Here is a 20,865-nt window from a genome sequence, read left to right as displayed (position 1 = left end):
TTTTTTAATTTTTTTTATGAATGATGAACGTATAATTCTAGTTATGATTGTCAAAACTATTTTGATAGTATGTTCATGGTATGATGATGGCATGATATGTATTGTATGTTTGATTTTTTTTTTTTTTTTTTTTTTTGAGAAAGTTGTATGTTTGAATTTTCATAACATGATATGACTATTAAATTAATCTTTTAAGACCGACTTTTAGCTTAGTGCCTAACACCTTTCACTTTTGTAATCTTGCCTTCAACTTTGATTTTGGGCTCTGGATTAGCTAATTATCCATCTAAGTTTATATTTTGCCCACCATGTTTATAGAATTAGGAATTCTTATGATGAACTATTTGGAGTTTGGATTTAATGAGTTTGGGATTTATGAGAGTCTCCTTATTACTATTATTTTATTGTAACTTTCTTATACTTTGTCTGTGAATATAGAGGCAGAACAAGTAAATCTTTGTCTTTCATGTGTAATTATTATTATTTTTTAAATTTCTAATTCGCATAAAATTTTTATTTACTTACATTCTCAGTATCAAGGTTTCCGTAATCTCAAAATTGCCTCCATTATTACCAAAGAAATTAGATATTGCAGCCTGTCAAGTTATATTGTTTGGCATGTTAGTGCTGCTACAATCATGCAAACTTGCTCACATTACCTTAAACTTGTTTTAATTAGGAGACCGAAGATTAAATAGAATGTTCAAGAAAAAGTCCCGAGGCATTGAACACTCTGGAAGCCTCAAGCGTCTGTGATAAAGGGCCAGTGTTTGTTGTCATGTTGTGAAATGTAGTTTTCACAATGTCTTCAGAAGCTACCTTTTACTATTACATGATTAAGAAATTCAATCATATTCACAAGGGCCCTTGAGGAAAAATATAGACTACTAGAAACTAAGGTTACACACACACACTCACAATTGCTTTGCAGACCTTCGCATTAAGTCATAAACAGGAAATAGCATCCAAAACATAGCTAAATAAATCCAAAATGAAGTAAATACACCTTAAATTTGCAAATGATTCTCTTTACGCCTATAACTTTGAAAGACATTTGCTAAAATTCATTAAAAAACAAAACAGAAAAAGCATACATTTACTCTAGCACACAAATTTTCATTCAACACTGATGTCCAAAACTTTGCCAGGCCTGTTAGCCTTAGGAATAGTTATATACAAAACCCCATCTTTCACCTCTGCCTTAATTTTCTCAAACTGAATATTATCTGGCAAAGCAATCCTACAGCTATACTTCCCATAGCTCTTAGCAGACCACTCTTCTTCTTCCTTATTATCCTGACCTTCGTTTTTGAGCACCTTCTCAGCCTTCAAAACCAGCATATTCTCCTCCACACAGACCTTCACATCTTCCTTTGCCATACCAGGCATGTCAAACCTCATCTTGTACTCACTCTCACCCTCCTTGATCTCCCATGGTGTCCTTCCCCTACTGTACCCTCTTCCCTCACTAGGCACAGGTGATGCCCACCCACTAGAGTAGGTAAATGGGTCCTCCATCATTCTTTCCATCGTCTCCATCATCTGCTGCACTGTCCTTGCTGATGGAAATCGATCCCACAACCCTGCATATGTACACACAAATTAAAATAAAAAAACAAATAAATCAGTACCCAACAATTATAGTACTAAGTTCATGAAAGATTAAGATTAGCTGGGCTAATACTAAGAATAAGTGCAAAATTCAAATCCCTCCACCCCAATTACTAAATATAAAATAAATAAAGTAATAAACCAACAATGGCTAATAGATTTGGCCACAAAGTGTTATTTTTAGCTGTTTTTTTGGTGTTTCGTCTAAACTAATGTATTTTGATATGTTATGTCACTCCTTTCCCTTACATCTTGTGTTATACATAGTTGTATGTAGAAGATCTTTCTCTGATAGTAATATTTCCCAGTACCTACATCGAAAAGAAAAAAGAAAAAAAGAAGGTAACTAAACTAAGATTGAGTTTGGATATAGTTACCTATGGGTGCAACAGGCGCAACTCGGCTCTTGGGGTTAGGTTGCTGTTGCTTGCTGTTGGTTCTCTGCAAGTGGTCAAGATTGTCTTTGGTCTCCCCTGCCATGGCCCTGAGGCTTAAACCTCTGCAGCCAATTGGTTTGAAAAAGTGGGGGAGTGTTGAACATAGAGGCTTATAAGAATTACTGGCTCTTCCACATGGCAGAGGCAAAGAGAGGCTCAAATTTGAAACAGCTTGGGACATGATGAAGAAATGGTTAGGGTGTTTAAGGTTGTTGCTAGTAGTCTAGTAGATGTGAGGCAAAGATTTTGATGAGAATAAGAGTTGGGGACCAAATATTTAAAGGGAAGTGATGAGGTTTCTGGAAAGTACATTGCCACATTGGGAGAGTAGTGTAGAAGGTTTTGGTTTCTCGAGAAATCCAGAAACCTTAGCTTGGATAAATGAAGATCCCCTATGGGCAGAGAATTTCTAGTAACTTCTGATATGACAAAATTGACTACTTTTTAGTCCAAACGACTCAAAACCGGTTGAGGGAAAAAAAGTAACCAACATCTCAATTCATAATAAACGACATGCCGTTCCTACCATCTTCTCAACCACGGCAGACCGTACTTGTGTAAACCAGAACTGTTTTTAAAAATATTTGTTTCACACTTCCTATAATCCTATGCGCACAAGGTATACACTTTCATATAGAATGTCCACAATATTTTATTTATTTATTTATAAATATCCTCATTTAACACGATGACACAGGATATGTATAGAGTGTGAGACAGTTAAAGGTCTTTTAAAATTAATATTAACCATGAAATCAATGAAATGCATCAATTTCGAACAAAGATTTGTTTTACCGTTCTTTCTTTGATTTCTCTACACGTCTAATGTCACTTTGACATGTGTAACTAAAAACCAATAATTATACTACTCTTAGGCCCGTTTGGTTGGAGAATTTTATTAGGAAAAATTGGTGGAATTTGAATGTTTTCTCTTGGACACGCTAAAATGTTTTTTCTTTAAATCGGGGAGAAAATTAAGTTGATTTTATGGAATGTTGCTTCAACCCGTACTTTTACGTTTTTACTACTCTTTAAAATAGCAACTATGTGTGGGTTCCAAGTAGCTCAGCTGATAAAGTTTCTAAAGGTTGTATAAGAGATTTGGAGTTCAATCCCCGCCTACACCAAAAACTGATTAGTGTCTTGGTCTGATGATAAAGAGCAATCATTAGAAGCGGACGCTATAGGTTGAAACTCTCTCAAAAAAAAAAAAATAGCAACTATGTCCCACTAACCACACATCTTATCTCTCTCTCTCTCTCTCTCTCTCTCTCCACTACATTCCACAGCTCTCTCTCTAGAGTCTCTACCCAGCCAAATCTTCCCTATTTTGTTTTTATCCCTCATTATAATGTGTCCAGATTTTTATTTTTATTTTTATTTTTTTATACAAAATATATAATATAATATAATAACAAGTAAAAGTAATATGATATAATATTTATGATGTATAAATTTTTATAAAATGTTATTTTATTAATTTTAATTAAAATTAAGTAATTATTTGATGAGTATAAAAAATTATTGAGCATAAGGATAAATTTATACAAATTATCTTTTCCATCCTCTCATTCTAATTTCTCTACTTTTCCAACTCCAACCAAATACACAGAAGAAAAACTAAAATCTCTTCTATTTCCCAACTTTTCCATTTCCTCCCCATTTTTTGTTATCCCACTTTTCAATCGCCCAATCAATTAGACCTAGGCAAGCCATATTGGAAACCGTTTTAGTTTGGTCAAGAAACAAAATATTTGGGTACTGGTGTACCATTTCAAGGTTATCACTCTCTCTATATATATGTGTGTGTGTAATCAAATGTAATAATTGTAATTTACATTGACTTTTAAAACAAATAATTTTAATAATATGCATCTCAACAAGATAAAATTTTTCTTGAGTAATCTTTTTTTTTTTAAGTAATTATTGAGCTAATTAATATAGTTTTGTTTTTATTTTTGTCCATACCAAAACAAAATACACTAGTCCAAAATTATTTCCTTCTATTTTTTTCCTCATCTATTCGTTTCTCCCCATTGAAATGTGTCCTTTTTTCCTCCCACCCGCACCCACACCCGCACCCGCATGTATGGTTGGTAAAACAAATAGTGCAAAGAACCAGAGAATGGAGATGTTCAAAGGTTTAAGGCCAAACTGGAGTTCATCAAGAATTTGAACCATGATGATGATATAATTAATTTAATAATATATAAAGTTCAATAAGATAGAATAATTTTTATAAAAAAATTAGTGACCTTGATTGTAAAAAATGTTATTGAAATTTAAGTCATTTTCAAACAAAGTCATTATATATATATATATGTATGAGAAGCAGATAATAAAGTATTGGTTGCGTTAACAGGCACCACCCGTTAACAACTAGGTTTGTGTTAGTATTTTTGTCAGCCTTATAGACTTGGGGGTTAACTTTATATCGTATTTTTTTTTTCCTTCCATTTATCCAATTTTTTTATTAAGTGGGACCCACATTATTTTAACCTTAACAAGTACCACACAATACTTGTTAACATTTTCCATAAAGCATTAAAATATAAGAACTCTAAAATTATAGTTAATCCTTCAAGAGTTCAAGTACAAGGGATAATTTTATTTTATTTTTTTGAGGGGAAAGTATAAGGGATAATTGTATCAACGAAGAAATAGTTTCAAATTTTCCAAAAAAAAAAAAAAAAAAATTATGTATAGATTTTCCTTTTAAAGAAGACTAACTAAAATAAAATTATGTGGCACTTTAAATAGAATATTTTTTGCTGGGATTTCATCCCTTGTGATATCTAAAAAATAATTGCATTAGTTTTTCAATGTGCAGTGTATCGATCAAGAAGTGGGCTAGTTTGGTGGTTGGTGCTTAGCTTATAGTTGGAGCAGTAACAGCATGGGAATTGAACCTTTCAATTGCATCCAAAGAAACATCAGACCCAAACTTGGTACAATGAACCACCCAAAAATTTTTCCTCACGATTTCATATAAAAAATAATTTTCTTCATGGATTCATATATAAAAAATTGCTTTCTGGTTATTAATTTTCTTTCCATCTACGTCAAAAACTGATTAGTGTCTTAATTTGATGATAAAAAACTATTATTAAAAGCGGACTCCATAAATTTAAACTCTCTAAAAAAAAGTTAAATTGGTCGAACAAGACAGACTTGTTCGGGTTTTAAAACAGTGTCCATGATCTTCTTCAATGTTGAATTCTCTCTCTCTCTCTCTCTCTCTCTCTCATCAATGGCTCAGTGGTTGAAGTAGCGAACCATCCTATACCATTTCCTATACAATATTCAATGCTCGGTATGGTTTTAAATATTTTGATAACTATGACTTTAAAGCGTTCACAGTACGTAAGTGTACAGAATTTTGAGTACATTCTAATTAAAACCCAATTTTTTTAATTAAAAATCTATTCGCATACATGCCCATCAAACTCTATTTATTTCTCAATTCTATTTAAATATTATTTAATTTTTTATTATTTTTTCTTGTCCAAGATAAATATATATATATATATATATATATATTTTTTTTTTTTATTTCACTTTTGGCATGTCTTCTCTTCTATTAACTCTCCTTGTTCACAAGAAAAAAAAAATCACAAATTTAGAAAAATAAAAATTTCTTACAAATTTATGGTCCGTTTGGATTAAGAGAGAGTAGAGTAGATTTAGCACAAAATTAGCTTATTTTTAGTCAACTTTATTCTACTCCTTTTCACTCCCCTCCTTTCTTCCTCCATTCAAACAGGCCATTAGAGCAACAATTGTGGATGCCATGGGCAATTTTGTGGTGTAGAAGCCTCAGTTGCCTATTTGACTCTATTGAAACAATGGTGGTGATGTAGTTTTGTTGTTGACCACCGAGAAGACCGCATCCCCAATGCAATTTCACATTCACCTTCTTTTGGAACTTGGACTTTAAATTTGCGATCGAACCATCCAACAAAAATCCACATCAAAAGAGCCATTAGTTATAAATGGACTTCAATGAGAGAGAGAGAGAGAGAGAGAGAGAGATCAAAAATGGTTTGTTGAGATACATTTAATGGGGTGAGGTAACATTTCATATTTTTTTAGGGGGTTTGGCTTACTTTCGGTACTTTTTTAATTGGAAGCCTCCTTTTGTTTTAAATACACCATGGTAAGTGGTAGTGAAATTTAATCTCCACATTTTATTTAGGTAGTGAGTAATGTGACAATTTCTCATTAAAATAAAAAGAGATTTTAATTAAAGCAGTACTGGAAGTAAACCAATTTTTTTTTTTTTTTTTTTTAGTTAAGATTAATGAAAGGATCTTTTTTTTTTTTTTTTTCTTTTGGTTTTAGATAGATAGGTAGTAATTAAGAGAGAGGTGAGGTTCGAAACACATAAATGAGATATCATAAAATGATACTATTTGCCTATTTCTACATGGAGAGCTTGGTGTGAACAATGATATTCATTTGCTTTAAAACAAAGAATGTCAATCCTATGGTAAAGATGTGATATTCCATAATTTTAAAGAAATTTATGATGTTCTTACGTTATTTAAAATCTTATTTGATTCAGTAAGAAATGATAACTAATTTTAAATAACATGATACCATACACATTTTTTTATAACCTTAAATTGTTTTTTAAAAGTTTTTGGCTAAACATATTTTTTAGCTTTTTTAAATTATTCAAAACTTCACTTTTTCTAAGTTCAACTATAGTTTTATCCTCTTATTTATTTATTTATTTAAGTTAAATATATAAGTCAAGCAAGTAAGTTATCATAAAAATTACATAAATTTTGATAGTAGAATAGTATCTTTCTTTTTCTCTCTTTATTTCAAACAACTAGTATGAGGGTTAATACTAATTAGGGTTGTTAATGAACTAAGATGTTTATGATCTAAGATGTTTATGACTTGTTTGGTGCTTGACTTGGGAAAAAATTTGTTTAAGTTCATTTATTTAGAAAATGAGTCAAGCTCAAGATTAACTTTAGGCTCGATATATTAAGTAAGCCGAGTTCAAACACAATAATGTGCTCTGTAAATAAGCTTGTGAGTATGTGGCTTAATTTAAATATATATATATATATATATATATATATATATAATATTATATGTCTATGTGTCCATTTGGATTTTGGATACCTTATTTTTTTGCTAGTTTATTTTACTATTCAGCTTATTTTTGCCACTATTCATGAACTCTATTACACTTTTTGGTGCTATTCATAGGTCTCACTATACTGTTTCGGTTAACTTTTATCTTTATCTACAGTACTTTCAATAAAAAGTTTTCAGTTTCAACAAAATAAATGGATCCCAAACAGACTCTATGTGTGTATTTGGCATAAATTATTCTTGCCAACTTATTTTATTATTCAGTTTATTTTTATTACTATTTATAGGTCCCACTGCAATTTTTGGTACTATTCATGAGTTCCACTATATTATTTTAATTAACTTTTATCTTTATTTACAGTACTTTTAACAAAAGAATTTCAATTTTAGCAAAATAAGTGGATCCCAAATGGACACATATGTATATAATGTATAAAATATACTTATAAAAATTTGAAATTAAATTGTATAAGTTTATAAGATATTAAACTATTATTTGAAATATTATAATATGAATAGTCCTATTTTTTTACGTTGGCATCCTATTTTATATAATAATATAAATAAAATCATTCTATCTTATTAATTTAAGTAGTTCACAATAAGTCGAGATTGTTTAATAAGAAAATAAATCAAACTTGAATATGTCATATGGTTTGGTAATGAGCTTAAATTTGACTTGTGTTTTAATATATACATATATATATATATATATATATATATATATATATATATATATATATATATATGTAGGAACACGATTTTTGTGGACCCGACCCTTATAGGTCAGATCTTGGCCCAAAAGGTCCCACACAATGAATTTTTTGTAGAGTATGGGCTGGAGAACTTGGTTTCAGTTAGCTAAACAGTTTATTGCTTGGGCTCAGGGTATATGGATACTAGAACAAAAAGAGGTAGCAGTGAAGAGAGGCCCTTCTCAAATGATCAGGTCTCAAACTTGATTAATAGCACAGATTCATACGAATAAAAGTTCTCTACAGTGTTCTCTCTTCTCTCTTTCTCTCCTTTTTGTCCCCTTCTCTTGGGGGACCTTTACATATTATATAGACCCTCTCCTATCATTTGAGCTTTACACTTGTTGATCATCCAAACCCCTACTTGAGCACTTGTCCCATCAGACACCCTTATCAGTTCTTTGTGAGTTGCAGTGACCAATGTAGCACTATTCAGGGGTCTTCTCTTCATTAATGTAGCCAGGAGAGTAGTTGTGGTGCATTTAATGTGGTGGAGGCAGCTTTAGCTGAGATATTTTGGGTTTCCTTTCTTTTCACGTGCTTAGAGGAAGGACTACAGTAGCCAGGACGCACCCTTGACTCGGATTTTGGAATGTCCAAGGAGGAATTACTCCTCGGATGCGTTCTCTTTTCCCTAGTGGGCCTAAATAAGGATTCTGGGCCATGACGTCTCCTCGGACGGACCGTTCCTCGGACGGGCCCAAGGCCCAGCCAACCAATTATTCTGGGCCGGTCCCCACAATAGCCCCTCAAAACTCCGATTTTTGATCTCCTTCCGAGGAGGAAAGTGGGGTTTTGACATTGTGAATGATGGAATTAATGGGATCTTGGTTTGTGCGTGCGGGCAGTTACTTTTAACGCTCTACAATTTACGAGGCGCGACCATTTACTCCAGGTAACTTTATGTTTCCTTCATCCAACGGCGAGGCGTGGATCGGACGGCCAGCATTTTTCCTCGAATTCTTGAGTGGGAGTGGTTTTCTCTTTCTCTCTCTTGCTATATAAAGCGCTAGAGAGGCTCATCTTTTCTTTTTTATCTGCATATCAGAAGTCCAGAGAACTCCAGAGAACTCCAGCGCCCAGAAGTCCACAAGCACTTCCGTTCTTCAAATTTCCATCACCATTTCTGCGAAGTGCCCTTCCTAGAAGATATTTTCAAGCATCTTACTGGTCGTTTGTGAAGATACTCGTAAGTTCCGTTCGTTTCGTTGCTTCGAATTTCTCCTCGGATTTCACTTTTCTCCTCGGTTTTTATTTCCGTCCCTCCAGTTCAACTTAGATGGGTAGATTCAAAGACCTAGTAGACACTCCGGCTGCCATGGAGGCTTTTAGGGCAAAATACCACATCCCGCAGGGGGTGGTTCTGTGGTACTGTCCCCCAGAAGGAGTATTGGTAGATAGAGACGTGGGTGAAGTGGTCATTCCTATGATTGCCTTTATAGAAGGAGGAATGACACTTCCCATGCGTAGGATTACCCGGGACTACTTGTTCCACCATAGGTTGACACCGCATCAGTGCGCTCCAAACATGTTCAGGGTATTAGGCTGCATAGATGTCTTGAACGAGCGGATGGGTCTAGGCCTGACCTGGCATGATGTGGTTCATATGTACGAGTGCCATTACCTCGAGAAGGGAGGGTATTACCTTAAATCTCGATCCGAGGTGGTTAGGCTAATCTCCTGTCTCCCCATATCCAATAAGACTATGAAGGATGACTTCCTCATTGCCTCAGGAGAGTGGAGCGATGGTTTTCATTGTCCAACTCGGGCAGGAATTCCAGGTGCAGCGCCTTTAAGGCCAGTCATTTAGGGAGAGGGCTTAGCTCTTCGAACTCACTCTCTTTGTTTTTGCTTAAGTCATAAATTTTATATTTTAATTCTAACTTCCTTCTCGGCTGTATTGCAGATAGAACTCTGGTTGCCCCCAAGTTGATCCACGTGAACGTTCCGGCCTTGAACTATCTTCTAAGGTCTGAAATCTACGTTACCGAGGACGGGCAGCTGCTCGCGTGTCATTTGGTATTGGGCTACCGACCACTAACCCGCTCTTTCCAAGCCATTGGCTACGCCATAAGAGCTGGTAGTCTAAGGTTGGCTAGGATTGACGTATCCAAGCCCAAGTTTCTAGCCTGACAAGATCTTAAGCCCGTCGTGTTACCTAGCGCCTGGAATCCTCCACCAGCCGTGCAACTACCCCCGCCAGACAATCTTGACGTTGCTGCGCCAGTTGAAGGAGAGACCGAATCATCTCGTCTTTCTCTTGAGGAGGAGATAGACGAGTTCTATTTTGAAGAGAAGGCTCATCAAGCCCCTTTAATTGAGCTTTCAGACCCTGAAGGGGAGCAGGATCGAAACTCCGTGGTCGGCGCTCCGATTATTATAGCCTGCTCGAACGACTCATCAGACGAGGAGGTAGACAATATGGCTGGCAAAGGAAACCTTACGAGAATTGATGTCCTCCCGAGGAAAAGGCCAATCTTCGAAGGCGCCTGCTTAGTCGCAGACCCAGGACCTTCCTCCAGTTGCTCCTCAAGTTCCTTTTGACCTTGGCTTCAAGGTTAACCCGGACCTAAAAAAGAAAAGGCCGACTGAAATCCCCGAGAAACGCGAGGTGGTGCCCCGCCAAGGCAAGCAGCAAAAAACCACCCGGGGGCAAAGGAATAAAAGGGCTTCCTCCGTAGAGAGCTGAGAGGAGGAGAACCGGGCTGAAGTGCGTGTTCAACTGCGTACTTGGAGCCCAAAGATGGAGCTGGATGGGGTTGCTATCCCTTACACTGCATCGGTCCGAGAATACAATAGAGGTCGAGCAGGATACATAGCTGAGGCCCTGGAGCAGCCAGTACTCCTTCCTCGGGACATGGAGGCTTACAGGCGATTCTCCCAGCCTGAGCTCTTTTTGTCCCTCAAGAGGGACCTTGCAATGGTAAATGACTCTTCTATCCTTCCATTAAATCATTAGACCTTGTAGCATTCTAAGACGTTGTCTTCTTGTTTTGTGGGCAGATCACTCAATAGGTGTTTGTGGCCGAGGAATACTGCTACGACAACCGCAAACTAGCTGAAGCTGAGGCTCAGTCTCGTGCCGAGGTTGAGAAGTTTGTAGAGTCCTTTAAGCAGGAGAACTTTGAACTTACGGAGAAGTTCAAAGAGTCGAAGAAAGCCCGCAAGAGCGCCTTAGCCGGGCTAAAGAACGCCGAAACTCAAGCTGAGGACCAGCGCCAAAAGTTATTTGTGACCGAGACCAGCCTTGCAACTGAAAAGCAGACAGTGCTGGATCTCAAGGCCACGCTACAAAAAGCTGAGGAGGAAGTCCGGCGGGCTAAAGAAGAGGCTCAGCTGATTCGGGAGGCTCACAGGCGATTCTCCCAGCCCGAGCTCTTTTTGTCCCTCAAGAGGGACCTTGCAATGGTAAATGACTCTTCTATCCTTCCATTAAATCATTAGACCTTGTAGCATTCTAAGACGTTGTCTTCTTGTTTTGTGGGCAGATCACTCAGTAGGTGTTCGTGGCCGAGGAATATTGCCGCGACAACCGCAAACTAGCTGAAGCTGAGGCTCAGTCTCGTGCCGAGGTTGAGAAGTCTGTAGGGTCCCTTAAGCAGGAGAACTTTGAACTTATGGAGAAGTTCAAAGAGTCGGAGAAAGCCCGCAAGAGCGCCTTAGCCGGGCTAAAGAACGCCGAAACTCAAGCTAAGGACCAGCGCCAAAAGTTATTTGTGACTGAGACCAGCCTTGCAACTGAAAAGCAGACAGTGCAGGATCTCAAGGCCACGCTACAAAAAGCTTAGGAGGAAGTCCGGCGGGCTAAAGAAGAGGCTCAGCTGATTCGAGAGGCTGCCGAGGCTAAAAAGAAAACTGCTTATCAGCTCGGGGTTGGAGAAACTGAAGCCAGGCTCTCCGAGGAAATTCCGGAGGTATGTAGGGATTATTGTAGCATCTCATGGGCTCATGCCCTTGATGCTGCAGGAATTCCTGCAGACTCGGCGCTGAGGATGCCTGGGAGTGTGTTCTTTCCGCCGGAGATCCGAGAGAATCCTGATGGCGCTCCTGAAGCTTCTGAGCAGGCTATGACTATTCTTGATACCATCCCTTTGCTTGATAAAGCCAAGAATCCTGCCAAGGAGTCTATCTCCGAGGTTCCTCCTCCTCAGCCAGAGCAGAAAGAGAATCCTCCTGCTGAGGCTTAGATTTTAGGTTTTTAATTATTGTATTTTTTTTAATGAGAGTTGTCTTATTTTTGTTCTTTTGTAAAGACCTCTCTTTGTATGGACTTCGGCTTATTAATATAGAATGTTCTCTTCTTTCTTCCTTCTTTTTTTATTCTCTCCTGATGTTTACTAACACTGTTCCTTTATTTAACGTTTGCAACAATATAAACGAGTATAAACGAATAAGAAAGAGGAATGCCGTGCAGCGAATTTGAATGATAGTGGTAATAATACTAAATTACGCACGTACCTTGAAATTGCACAAGAGTTCCAAGTTATTAATTTCCCCTAAGTCTGTGGTCCGAGGAGCCATGCAGGACTTAGGTTCTGTTTAAAACTTGTGGAGATGCCGTAAGTTATTAATTTCCCCTAAGTCTGTGGTTCAAGGAGTCATGCAGGACTTAGGTTCTGTTTAAAACTTGGATAGATGCCATAAGTTATTAATTTCCCCTAAGTCTGTGGTCCGAGGAGCCATGCAGGATTTAGGTTCTGTTTAAAACTTGGATAGATGCCATAAGTTATTAATTTCTCCTAAGTCTGTGGTCCGAGGAGCCATGCAAGACTTAGGTTCTGTTTAAAACTTGTGGAGATGCCGTAAGTTATTAATTTCCCCTAAGTCTGTGGTCCGAGGAGCCATGCAGGACTTAGGTTCTGTTTAAAACTTGGATAGATGCCATAAGTTATTAATTTCCCCTAAGTCTGTGGTCCGAGGAGCCATGCAGGACGTAGGTTTTGTTTAAAACTTGGATAGATGTCGTAAGTTATTAATTTCTCCTAAATCTGTGGTCCGAGGAGCCATGCAGGACTTAGGTTCTGTTTAAAACTTGGATAGATGCCATAAGTTATTAATTTCCCCTAAGTCTGTGGTCCGAGGAGTCATGCAGGACTTAGGTTCTGTTTAAAACTTGGATAGATGCCGTAAGTTATTAATTTCCCCTAAGTCTGTGGTCCGAGGAGCCATGCAGGACTTAGGTTCTGTTTAAAACTTGTCGAGATGCAACTGGACTAATAGGTGTGCGATGATCGTGGAATAAAACATAGGCAGAGCTACTTTCATTAATAATAATATCTTCTTAGATTATTTACATTCCATGGGCGAGGTACAATTTTTTCATCTAAGTCTTCTAGGTAATAAGCACCTATTCCGGCCACGGATGTGATGCGGTATGGTCCTTCCCAGGTTGGTCCCAGCTTGCCCCAGGAAGGGTTTTTAGCACTGTCGAGAATCTTTCTCATCACGAGGTCACCTGGACTCAAAGGTCACAACCTTACATTAACGTCATATCCCTGCTTTAGCTTCTGGTGATAGCAGGCCATATGGATCATCGCCCTTTCCCTTTTTTCCTCGGCCAAATCTAGACTTCTCCCCAATAACTCGTCATTATTGTCTGGGGTGAAGGCGTTAGACTTCAAGGTGGGGAAGTTGTTCTTGATTGGGAGTACGTCCTCGGCCCCATAAGTCATTGAAAAGGAAGTTTCACCCGTTGACCGCCGCGGCGTCGTCCGATAGGTCCATAAAACATGTGGGAGCTCTTCCACCCATCTCTCCTTTGCCTCATCCAACCTCTTTTTCAGCCCACTCACTATGACTTTGCTCACGGCCTCGGCCTGTCCATTTCCCTGAGGGTAGGCAGGAGTGGAATACCGGTTAATGATCCCAAACTCCCAGCAGTACTCCCTGAAGTTCTTACTATCAAATTGGAGACCGTTGTCCGAGATAAGTGTGTGCGGAGTTCCGAAGCGTGTAATAATGTTTTTCCAAATGAATTTCTTGGCGTCCACGTCCCTGATGTTGGCCAAAGGCTCAGCCTCCACCCATTTGGTGAAATAATTAGTTCCGACTATTATGTATCACTTATTCCCTGCTGCTTTAGGGAAAGGACCGACAATATTAAGACCCCACTAAGTAAACGGCCAGGGGCTGGAGAGAGGGTTAAGGACTCCTCCGGGTTGGTGGATATTTGGGGCGAATTTCTGGCACTGATCACACTTCTTTGCATATTCTTGGGCCTCTCTTTGCATGTTTGGCCACCAGTATCCTTGGGTAAGTGCCCTGTGCGCCAGCGATCTCCCTCCGGTGTGACTTCCACAAATCCCCTCATGTAACTCTTCAAGCAAGGACTCGGATTCTTTTGGGTGTATACATAATAGGTACGGCCCAAAATAGGAGCGTCGGTATAGTTTGTGGTCTTCCGATAACCAGAACCAAGGAGCATTCCTCCATATTTTCTCAGCTTCCAGTTTTCCTTTTGGTAATGTATCGTCCTTGAGGAAGTTCACTATAGGATCCATCCAACTAGGACTCTTTCTAACCTGATGAACCTGAGCCTTCTTTCTTCTAATGGAACTTGCCTAGCATAAATCCTTAACAAGGATCATCCTAGGCAGGTCATGTGCAGAGGATGTGGCTAGAGTGGCTAGGGAATCCGCATGTGTGTTCTCGCTTCTCGGAACATGCGTTAAGTTAAAGGATTCAAAGTCTGACTGTAGGCGTTTGACCCGGCCGAGATATTCCTGCATTCTAGCATCTCTAACTTCTAACTCACCCATCACTTGGCCAACGACCAATTTGGAGTCCAAGAACGCTTCCATTGCCCTTCCACCCAATTTTTGAACCATCATCATCCCTTGAAGTAAGGCTTCGTACTCGGCCTCGTTGTTCGTAGCCGAGAACCCGAATCTTAGCGATTTCTCAATGGCAATGCCTTCGGACGATATTAAAACTAGCCCAATTCCAGATCCTCTTTGGTTGGCCGCGCCATCCACGTAGACTTTCCAGCGCAAGGTTTCCCGTGCTGAGATTGTGCCAACCGATTTTCCATCCATGTCTTTCTTCTCGGTTATTATTTCTATAGAGGGTTCAGCGAATTCTGCGACTAAATCCGCGAGGACTTGACCCTTGATAGAAGACCTAGGCATGTATTTAATGTCAAAAGCACCCAACAGCGCACTCCACATGGCGATCCTTCCTGTGTAATCGGCGCTTCGGAGCATCGATCGAAGGGGAAGTTGTGTTAAAACAATAACCGTATGTGCCTGAAAGTAATGAGGGAGCTTCCGTGTGGCGTGCACTACCGCAAGAATTGCTTTCTCCAATGGTAAGTATCGCACTTCGGCCTCACGTAATGATTTACTCACGTAGTACACTGGTCGCTGTACCCCGTTGTCGTCCCGTATCAGTACTGGGCTTACAGCATGAGGGGCTACGACTATGTATGCATACAGTACCTCGTCTGCCTTAGGGCTAGACATGATGGGTGGTCGCGACAAGTATTCCTTAAGTTGCTGGAAGGCCCGGACACAATCCTCCAACTACTCAAACCCTTTCCATTTATTTATCAAGAGGTAGAAAGGTCGACATCGGTCTGTAGATCGTGATATGAACTGGTTTAATGCTGCGATCATGCCAATAAGTTTCTGTACTTCTTTCGGATTCCGAGGAGCCTGTAGGCTATTAATCGCTTTGATTTGATCTGGGCTTACCTTTATCCCTCTGTGGGTTACCATATAGCCTAGGAATTTCCCAGACCTGACCTCGAATGAACATTTGGAAGCATTGAGCCGCAACTTGTGCTCCCTTAAGATGTCAAAGATGATCTCCAGGTCCTTTACGTGCTCGGATACTATTTTGCTTTTTACGACCATGTCGTCTATGTAGACTTCAATAATTTTGCCCAGCTGTGGTTTGAACATTCTGGTCATCATTCTTTGGTAAGTTGACCCTGCGTTCTTCAGTCCGAAGGGCATTACCTTGTAGTGATAGTTCCCGACGGGTGTCATGAACGCCGTCTTCTCCTGATCCTCTAATGCAAGGGGTATCTGATGATAGCCTTGGAAGGCGTCCAGGAAGCTCATTCGAGGGTGGCCTACAATTGCGTCCACCAGTCGGTCAATTCGAGGTAAAGGGAATGGGTCTTTTGGGCATGCCTTATTCAAGTCTGTGAAGTCCGCGCAAACTCGCCACTTCCCCGTTTTCTTTCTAACCACCACCGTATTTGCCAGCCATTCAGGGTAAAAAACTTCTTTAATGGCTCCTGCCTTTTTGAGCTTTATCACTTCGTCTCTAACAGCACTGGCATGTTCCTTCAAGGGACGTCGAGGTGGTTGCTTCTTTGGAATGGAAGATGGGTTAACATTCAAGTGGTGACAAATAAGGCTAGGGTTAACCCTCGGGGCGTCATAAGCGTCCCATGCAAACACATCGACATTTCTTCTCAGAAATCTGACCAGTTCCTCTTTTTCTTGAGGAGGCAACTCGGAGCCGACCTGGAAAAATCTCTCCGGGTCATTGTTAACGATAAACTTCTCTAAACCTTCACACCTCATCTCCTCGGCTGACTCATCGACTTGCCTTGCCGAGGTGGCTGGTTGCTATAAGTTCTCAGAGGCCGAGGACTCTGCATGGGACCTACGTGAGATGGCGGCCACCATACATTGCTTGGCCATGACCTGATCTCCACGAATCTCTTCAACTTGGCCTCTGGAAGGGTATTTTACCTTTTGGTGAAGTGTGGAGGATACAGCTTCTAGGGCATGGATCCATGGCCTAGCTACTATCGCTGTGTAGGGCGAGTAGGCATCGACCACGATAAAGTTCACCTCCACCACCTCTGATCCAGTCTGTATGGGTAGCCTGATCTGCCCTTTTGGCGTAACAGTCTTCCCTTCGAAACTGATAAGGGGAGAGTCATAAGCCGTCAAATCCTCCGGCCTCAGGTTTAGCCCCTTATATAGATCAGGGTACATTACCTCTACTGTGCTACTCGGGTCTACCAGCACCCTTCTCACATCGAAGCTTCCGATTCTCAGCGTAACCACTAAGGCATCGCCGTGAGGTTAGATAGTTCCCCTCTTATCCTCGTCCGAGAATCCTAATATTAACGAGCTTCCCTTTTTAGGCCTTTTAAATTCTCTTCCCCCGTCCTCGGCAGAGAGCCGAGCCACAGACAGCACCCTGGAAGGAAATGACCTGGTTCTTCCTAGAGCAGCGAGGATGACATGAATCGTTCCTGCGAGGGGTCTTAAGGATACATCTTTTCGAGGCTCTTGTATTGCTTGGCTCGGATGACCGCTTGAGGGGTGTAAAAGGTGACGTAACTTTCCTTCTCGGACCAACTGATCTAGGTGATTCCATAGATTCCTGCAATCCTCAGTGGTATGTCCATGGTCCTGATGATAGTGGCAATACAGGTTCTGGTTACGTTTTGAAGGGTCTCCAGCCATCTTTCCCGGCCATCTGAAGAAGGGTTCGTTCCTCACTTTCTCCAGCACTTGTTGTACTGGCTCTTTGAACACGGCATTCACCGTTTGCATGTTACTTTGTCCAGCCTGTCTCGAAAAATCTCTCCTCGGCTGGTTATGGTTATATCGTTCTGACCTGAAATCATTCGCTTTGGGGGGAATGATCTTCTCCTTTCCCTTTCCTTGTAGCTGATCTTCTTCCACTCTTTTGTACTTATCAATCCTATCCATCAACTGATGAACGTTGGCAACTGGTTTACCAGTGAGAGATTTCCTTAAGCCATGCTCGGTGGGGAGACCGCTTTTGAATGTGCTGATAGCGACTTTATCATGGTTCTCATCCAACTCGTTATACATCTCCCAATATCTATTCGAATACGCCTTCAGGGTCTCTCCCTCGTGCATGGATAAGGACAACAACGAACTTAGGGGTCGAGGGACTCTGCTATTTGTAATAAAGCGAGAGCAGAAAGCTTGAGTGAGTTGCTTATATGAGCCTATGAAATTTGTCTCCAGGCTGTTGAACCATCTCATTGCCATTGGTCCTAAGCTGGATGGGAAGACTTTGTACATTAGGGCTTCATTTTGCGAGTAAATAGCCATTTTTTGGTTAAATTGACTCACGTGCTCTACCGGGTCTGCTCGGCCGTTATAGATGGCGAACGCCGGTTGATTAAAGTGTCGAGGCAACTTAGCCCCTTCAATTCTGTACATGAAGGGTGACCTTGAAATCTGGTCTAGTACCCTATTCATAGCATCGTTTCCCAAACCCTTGCTGGATGGGCTCTCATACTTTCGTACAGGGCGAGGCTCCTTCTCGCAAGAAAAGGTTTCACTTGGGGGCGTTCTCGATCTCCATCGATAACTCATGTCCTCCTTGTTAGAGGACGCACCTGAGCTGGAGGGAGATCGCTTTCGTTGAACATGTCGCAACTTCCTTTTCAGGTCATCTATCTCTCGCTACATGGTCTGATGACTGTTTCGCCTTTGGGATACGTGACTACCTATCTGGGATACGTGACTACCTATCTGGGTAGTATGTACGCTTCCCTCACGATTTCTTCTGCTGCCTGGGTTGGCAGTATTATTTTGCCGTTGGGACTCAATGGGTTCTGTCTGTTGAGGGTTAGCTTGATGAGGATTCTCTTGGTGTGGACCTAATTCTGCCATGCTTGTCCGTTGTGCTTACTGATATTTTAGTTCTTTCCACAGACGGCGCCAATTGTAGGAACACGATTTTTGTGGACTCGATCCTTCTAGGTCAGATCTTGGCCCAAAAGGTCCCACACAATGACTTTTTTTGTAGAGTATGGGCTGGAGAACTTGATTTCAGTTAGTTTAAACGGTTTATTGCATGGGCTCAGGGGATATGGATATTAGAACAAAAAGAGGTAGCAATGAAGAGAGGCCCTTCTCAAATGATCAGGTCTCAAACTTGATTAATAGCACAGATTCATACGAATAAAAGTTCTCTACAGTGTTCTCTCTTCTCTCTTTCTCTCCTTTTTGTCCCCTTCTCTTGGGGGACCTTTACATATTATATAGACCTTCTCCTATCATCTGGGTTTTACACTTGTTGATCATCCAAACCCCTACTTGAGCACCTGTCCCATCAGACACCCTTATCAGTTCTTTGTGAGTTGCAGTGGCTAATGTAGTACTGTTCAGGGGTTTTCTCTTCATTAATGCGGCCAGGAGAGTAGTTGTGGTGCATTTAATGTGGTGGAGGCAGCTTTAGCTGAGATATTTTGGGTTTCCTTTTTTTTCACGTGCTTAGAGGGAGGACTACAGTAGCCAGGACGCACCCTTGACTCGGATTTTGGAATGTCCGAGGAGGAATTACTCCTCGGATGTGTTCTCTTTTCCCCAGTAGGCCTAAATAAGAATTCTGGGCCACGACGTCTCCTCGGACGGACCGTTTCTCGGACGGGCCCAGGGCCCAGCCAACCTATTATTCTGGGCCGGTCCCCACAATATATATATAGAAATATATATGTTCCAAATAAAATTAATTGAAATAATCTTGTATTTTTAATGATCCGTTCCACTTGTTTACAATCCTAATATTATTAACACTAACATCAAGAGTGTGTTTAGATGTGCTTTCTGGATTACTTATCTTCTAAAAGTACTATTGAAAATTGGAGAAATTTATTTTTATTTTTATTTTTGGATTGAGGTCTGTCAAAACAAATTACTAAAATGTGGCTTTTTATTTATTTATTGAAGCCATAAACTCAATTAATAATAGACTAGTTTGATATCTCATACGTGACCTCTCACATGCTAATTTTTTTTAAAACTTTTTCATGAGATATTGGCACTTATCACATCATCAAATTCTATTAAAATTATTGAAAATATCTCATAAAACAAACTATAAGGGAGGTAAATGTCTCATAAACAAACCACAAGAGATAAACCACATGATAATTAATGTCAAAAAAATGTTTAAAAAATTATGGTTTTAATATTATCTAACATAAATATATTTTTTTCCTGCCCCCTCCAAGTGCATAAGTCTTCATGACGTGAAATCAATTTTCATTTTCGGATTGAGGTCTAACAAAATAAACTAAAAAGAATAGCCTTGTTTTTTTTATTTTTTAAGCCACCAATGTAGACTAGTTTGATATCTCACTCTCGCATCTCACCTGCTAATTTAAAAAAAAAAAAAAAAAAAAAAAAATTTCTCTATATGAAATATCTGCATTTATCATATCATCAAATTCCGTCAAAAAATAATTGAAAATATCTTATAAAACAAACTAGACTCTATGAGAAAGAGTTTTTTTTTTTTTTTTTTGATCTTACTATATGTGAAAGGTAAATGTCTCGTAAGCAAACTGCAAGAGATATTTGTTGAAATAAACCATATGATAGTTCCATATTTTTTAAGAGTTAGCACTAGAATCCTTCCCGCAATTTATCAATTTAAAAAAAAAATTTTTTTTGTTACAAAAATTTAATGTGAGCGTTTGGTTTCAGCTGAAACCAACGTTCACGTTTTCATTTCCGCGTTTCTGTCCTTTTTTTTTTTTTTTTTCTTCAGCGCATGAACAGTAAATTTATTGTACAGAGACAAAAATTACTGTTTATGCATTGTAGCAGTACTGTTCACGTACTGTATCAGCACTGTTCACGCATTAAAAATATTAAAAATGGGTCCCACGGTATTTTTCACACATTTAAAAATTATTTTGTTACCGTGTTTTCAGTTTTCAGTTTCAACAACAATGTGAGCGTTTGGACAGGGCTGAAAGTTGCGTTTCAACCCTGCGTTTTCATGTCTTTTTTTTTTTTTTTTCTCTGCAATGAACAGTAAAATCACTGTGCAGGGGACAAAAAATACTATTTGTGCACTGTTCACGCACTGTTCATGGGTCCCATGACACTATTCACACATTTAAAAATTATTTTGCTACAGTATTTTCAGTTTTCAGTTTTAGCAATAATAAACTCAATCCAAACGGATCTAATAAACTCAATCCAAACGGACCC

General features: G+C 39.5%; 3 protein-coding genes across 3 annotated transcripts; 1 reads left to right on the top strand and 2 right to left on the bottom strand.

Moving 5' to 3' along the window:
• Window positions 1-940: 940 nt before the first annotated feature.
• LOC126718300 (small heat shock protein, chloroplastic-like) lies at window positions 941-2,411 on the bottom strand. Its single transcript, XM_050420418.1, has 2 exons — window positions 1,989-2,411; window positions 941-1,583 (listed from the first exon to the last, which is right to left on the bottom strand). Exons 1-2 carry the CDS (start codon window positions 2,227-2,229, stop codon window positions 1,117-1,119), a joined length of 708 nt encoding a protein of 235 aa, XP_050276375.1. The 5' UTR covers window positions 2,230-2,411; the 3' UTR covers window positions 941-1,116.
• An 8,247-nt stretch (window positions 2,412-10,658) lies between these two features.
• LOC126719754 (uncharacterized) lies at window positions 10,659-12,102 on the top strand. Its single transcript, XM_050422275.1, has 4 exons — window positions 10,659-10,838; window positions 10,931-11,323; window positions 11,416-11,631; window positions 11,704-12,102. The coding sequence occupies exons 1-4, from the start codon at window positions 10,659-10,661 to the stop codon at window positions 12,100-12,102; spliced, it is 1,188 nt and encodes a 395-aa protein (XP_050278232.1).
• Window positions 12,103-16,494: 4,392 nt separating this feature from the next.
• On the bottom strand, window positions 16,495-16,869 carry LOC126719753 (uncharacterized). The gene has a single exon (XM_050422273.1). It carries the CDS (start codon window positions 16,867-16,869, stop codon window positions 16,495-16,497), a length of 375 nt encoding a protein of 124 aa, XP_050278230.1.
• Window positions 16,870-20,865: the final 3,996 nt, after the last annotated feature.

The sequence above is a fragment of the Quercus robur genome, chromosome 3 (assembly GCF_932294415.1).
Source record: "Quercus robur chromosome 3, dhQueRobu3.1, whole genome shotgun sequence".
NCBI lineage: Eukaryota > Viridiplantae > Streptophyta > Magnoliopsida > Fagales > Fagaceae > Quercus > Quercus robur.
The sequence above is the reverse complement of the archived record's forward strand: the minus strand, read 5'-3'. Positions and strand labels throughout refer to the sequence as shown.

What these genes read in the sequence shown, in the direction of transcription:
- LOC126719753 (XM_050422273.1), bottom strand. Translation starts at nt 16,869, where the DNA reads ATGTACCCTGATCTATATAAGGGGCTAAACCTGAGGCCGGAGGATTTG.
- LOC126718300 (XM_050420418.1), bottom strand. Translation starts at nt 2,229, where the DNA reads ATGTCCCAAGCTGTTTCAAATTTGAGCCTCTCTTTGCCTCTGCCATGT. An exon ending in TGCGCCTGTTGCACCCATAG is followed by an intron (nt 1,584 to 1,988) that starts GTAACTATATCC and finishes GTACATATGCAG; the next exon opens with GGTTGTGGGATCGATTTCCA.
- LOC126719754 (XM_050422275.1), top strand. Translation starts at nt 10,659, where the DNA reads ATGGAGCTGGATGGGGTTGCTATCCCTTACACTGCATCGGTCCGAGAA. An exon ending in TCAAGAGGGACCTTGCAATG is followed by an intron (nt 10,839 to 10,930) that starts GTAAATGACTCT and finishes ATCACTCAATAG; the next exon opens with GTGTTTGTGGCCGAGGAATA. An exon ending in ACCAGCGCCAAAAGTTATTT is followed by an intron (nt 11,632 to 11,703) that starts GTGACTGAGACC and finishes CAAAAAGCTTAG; the next exon opens with GAGGAAGTCCGGCGGGCTAA.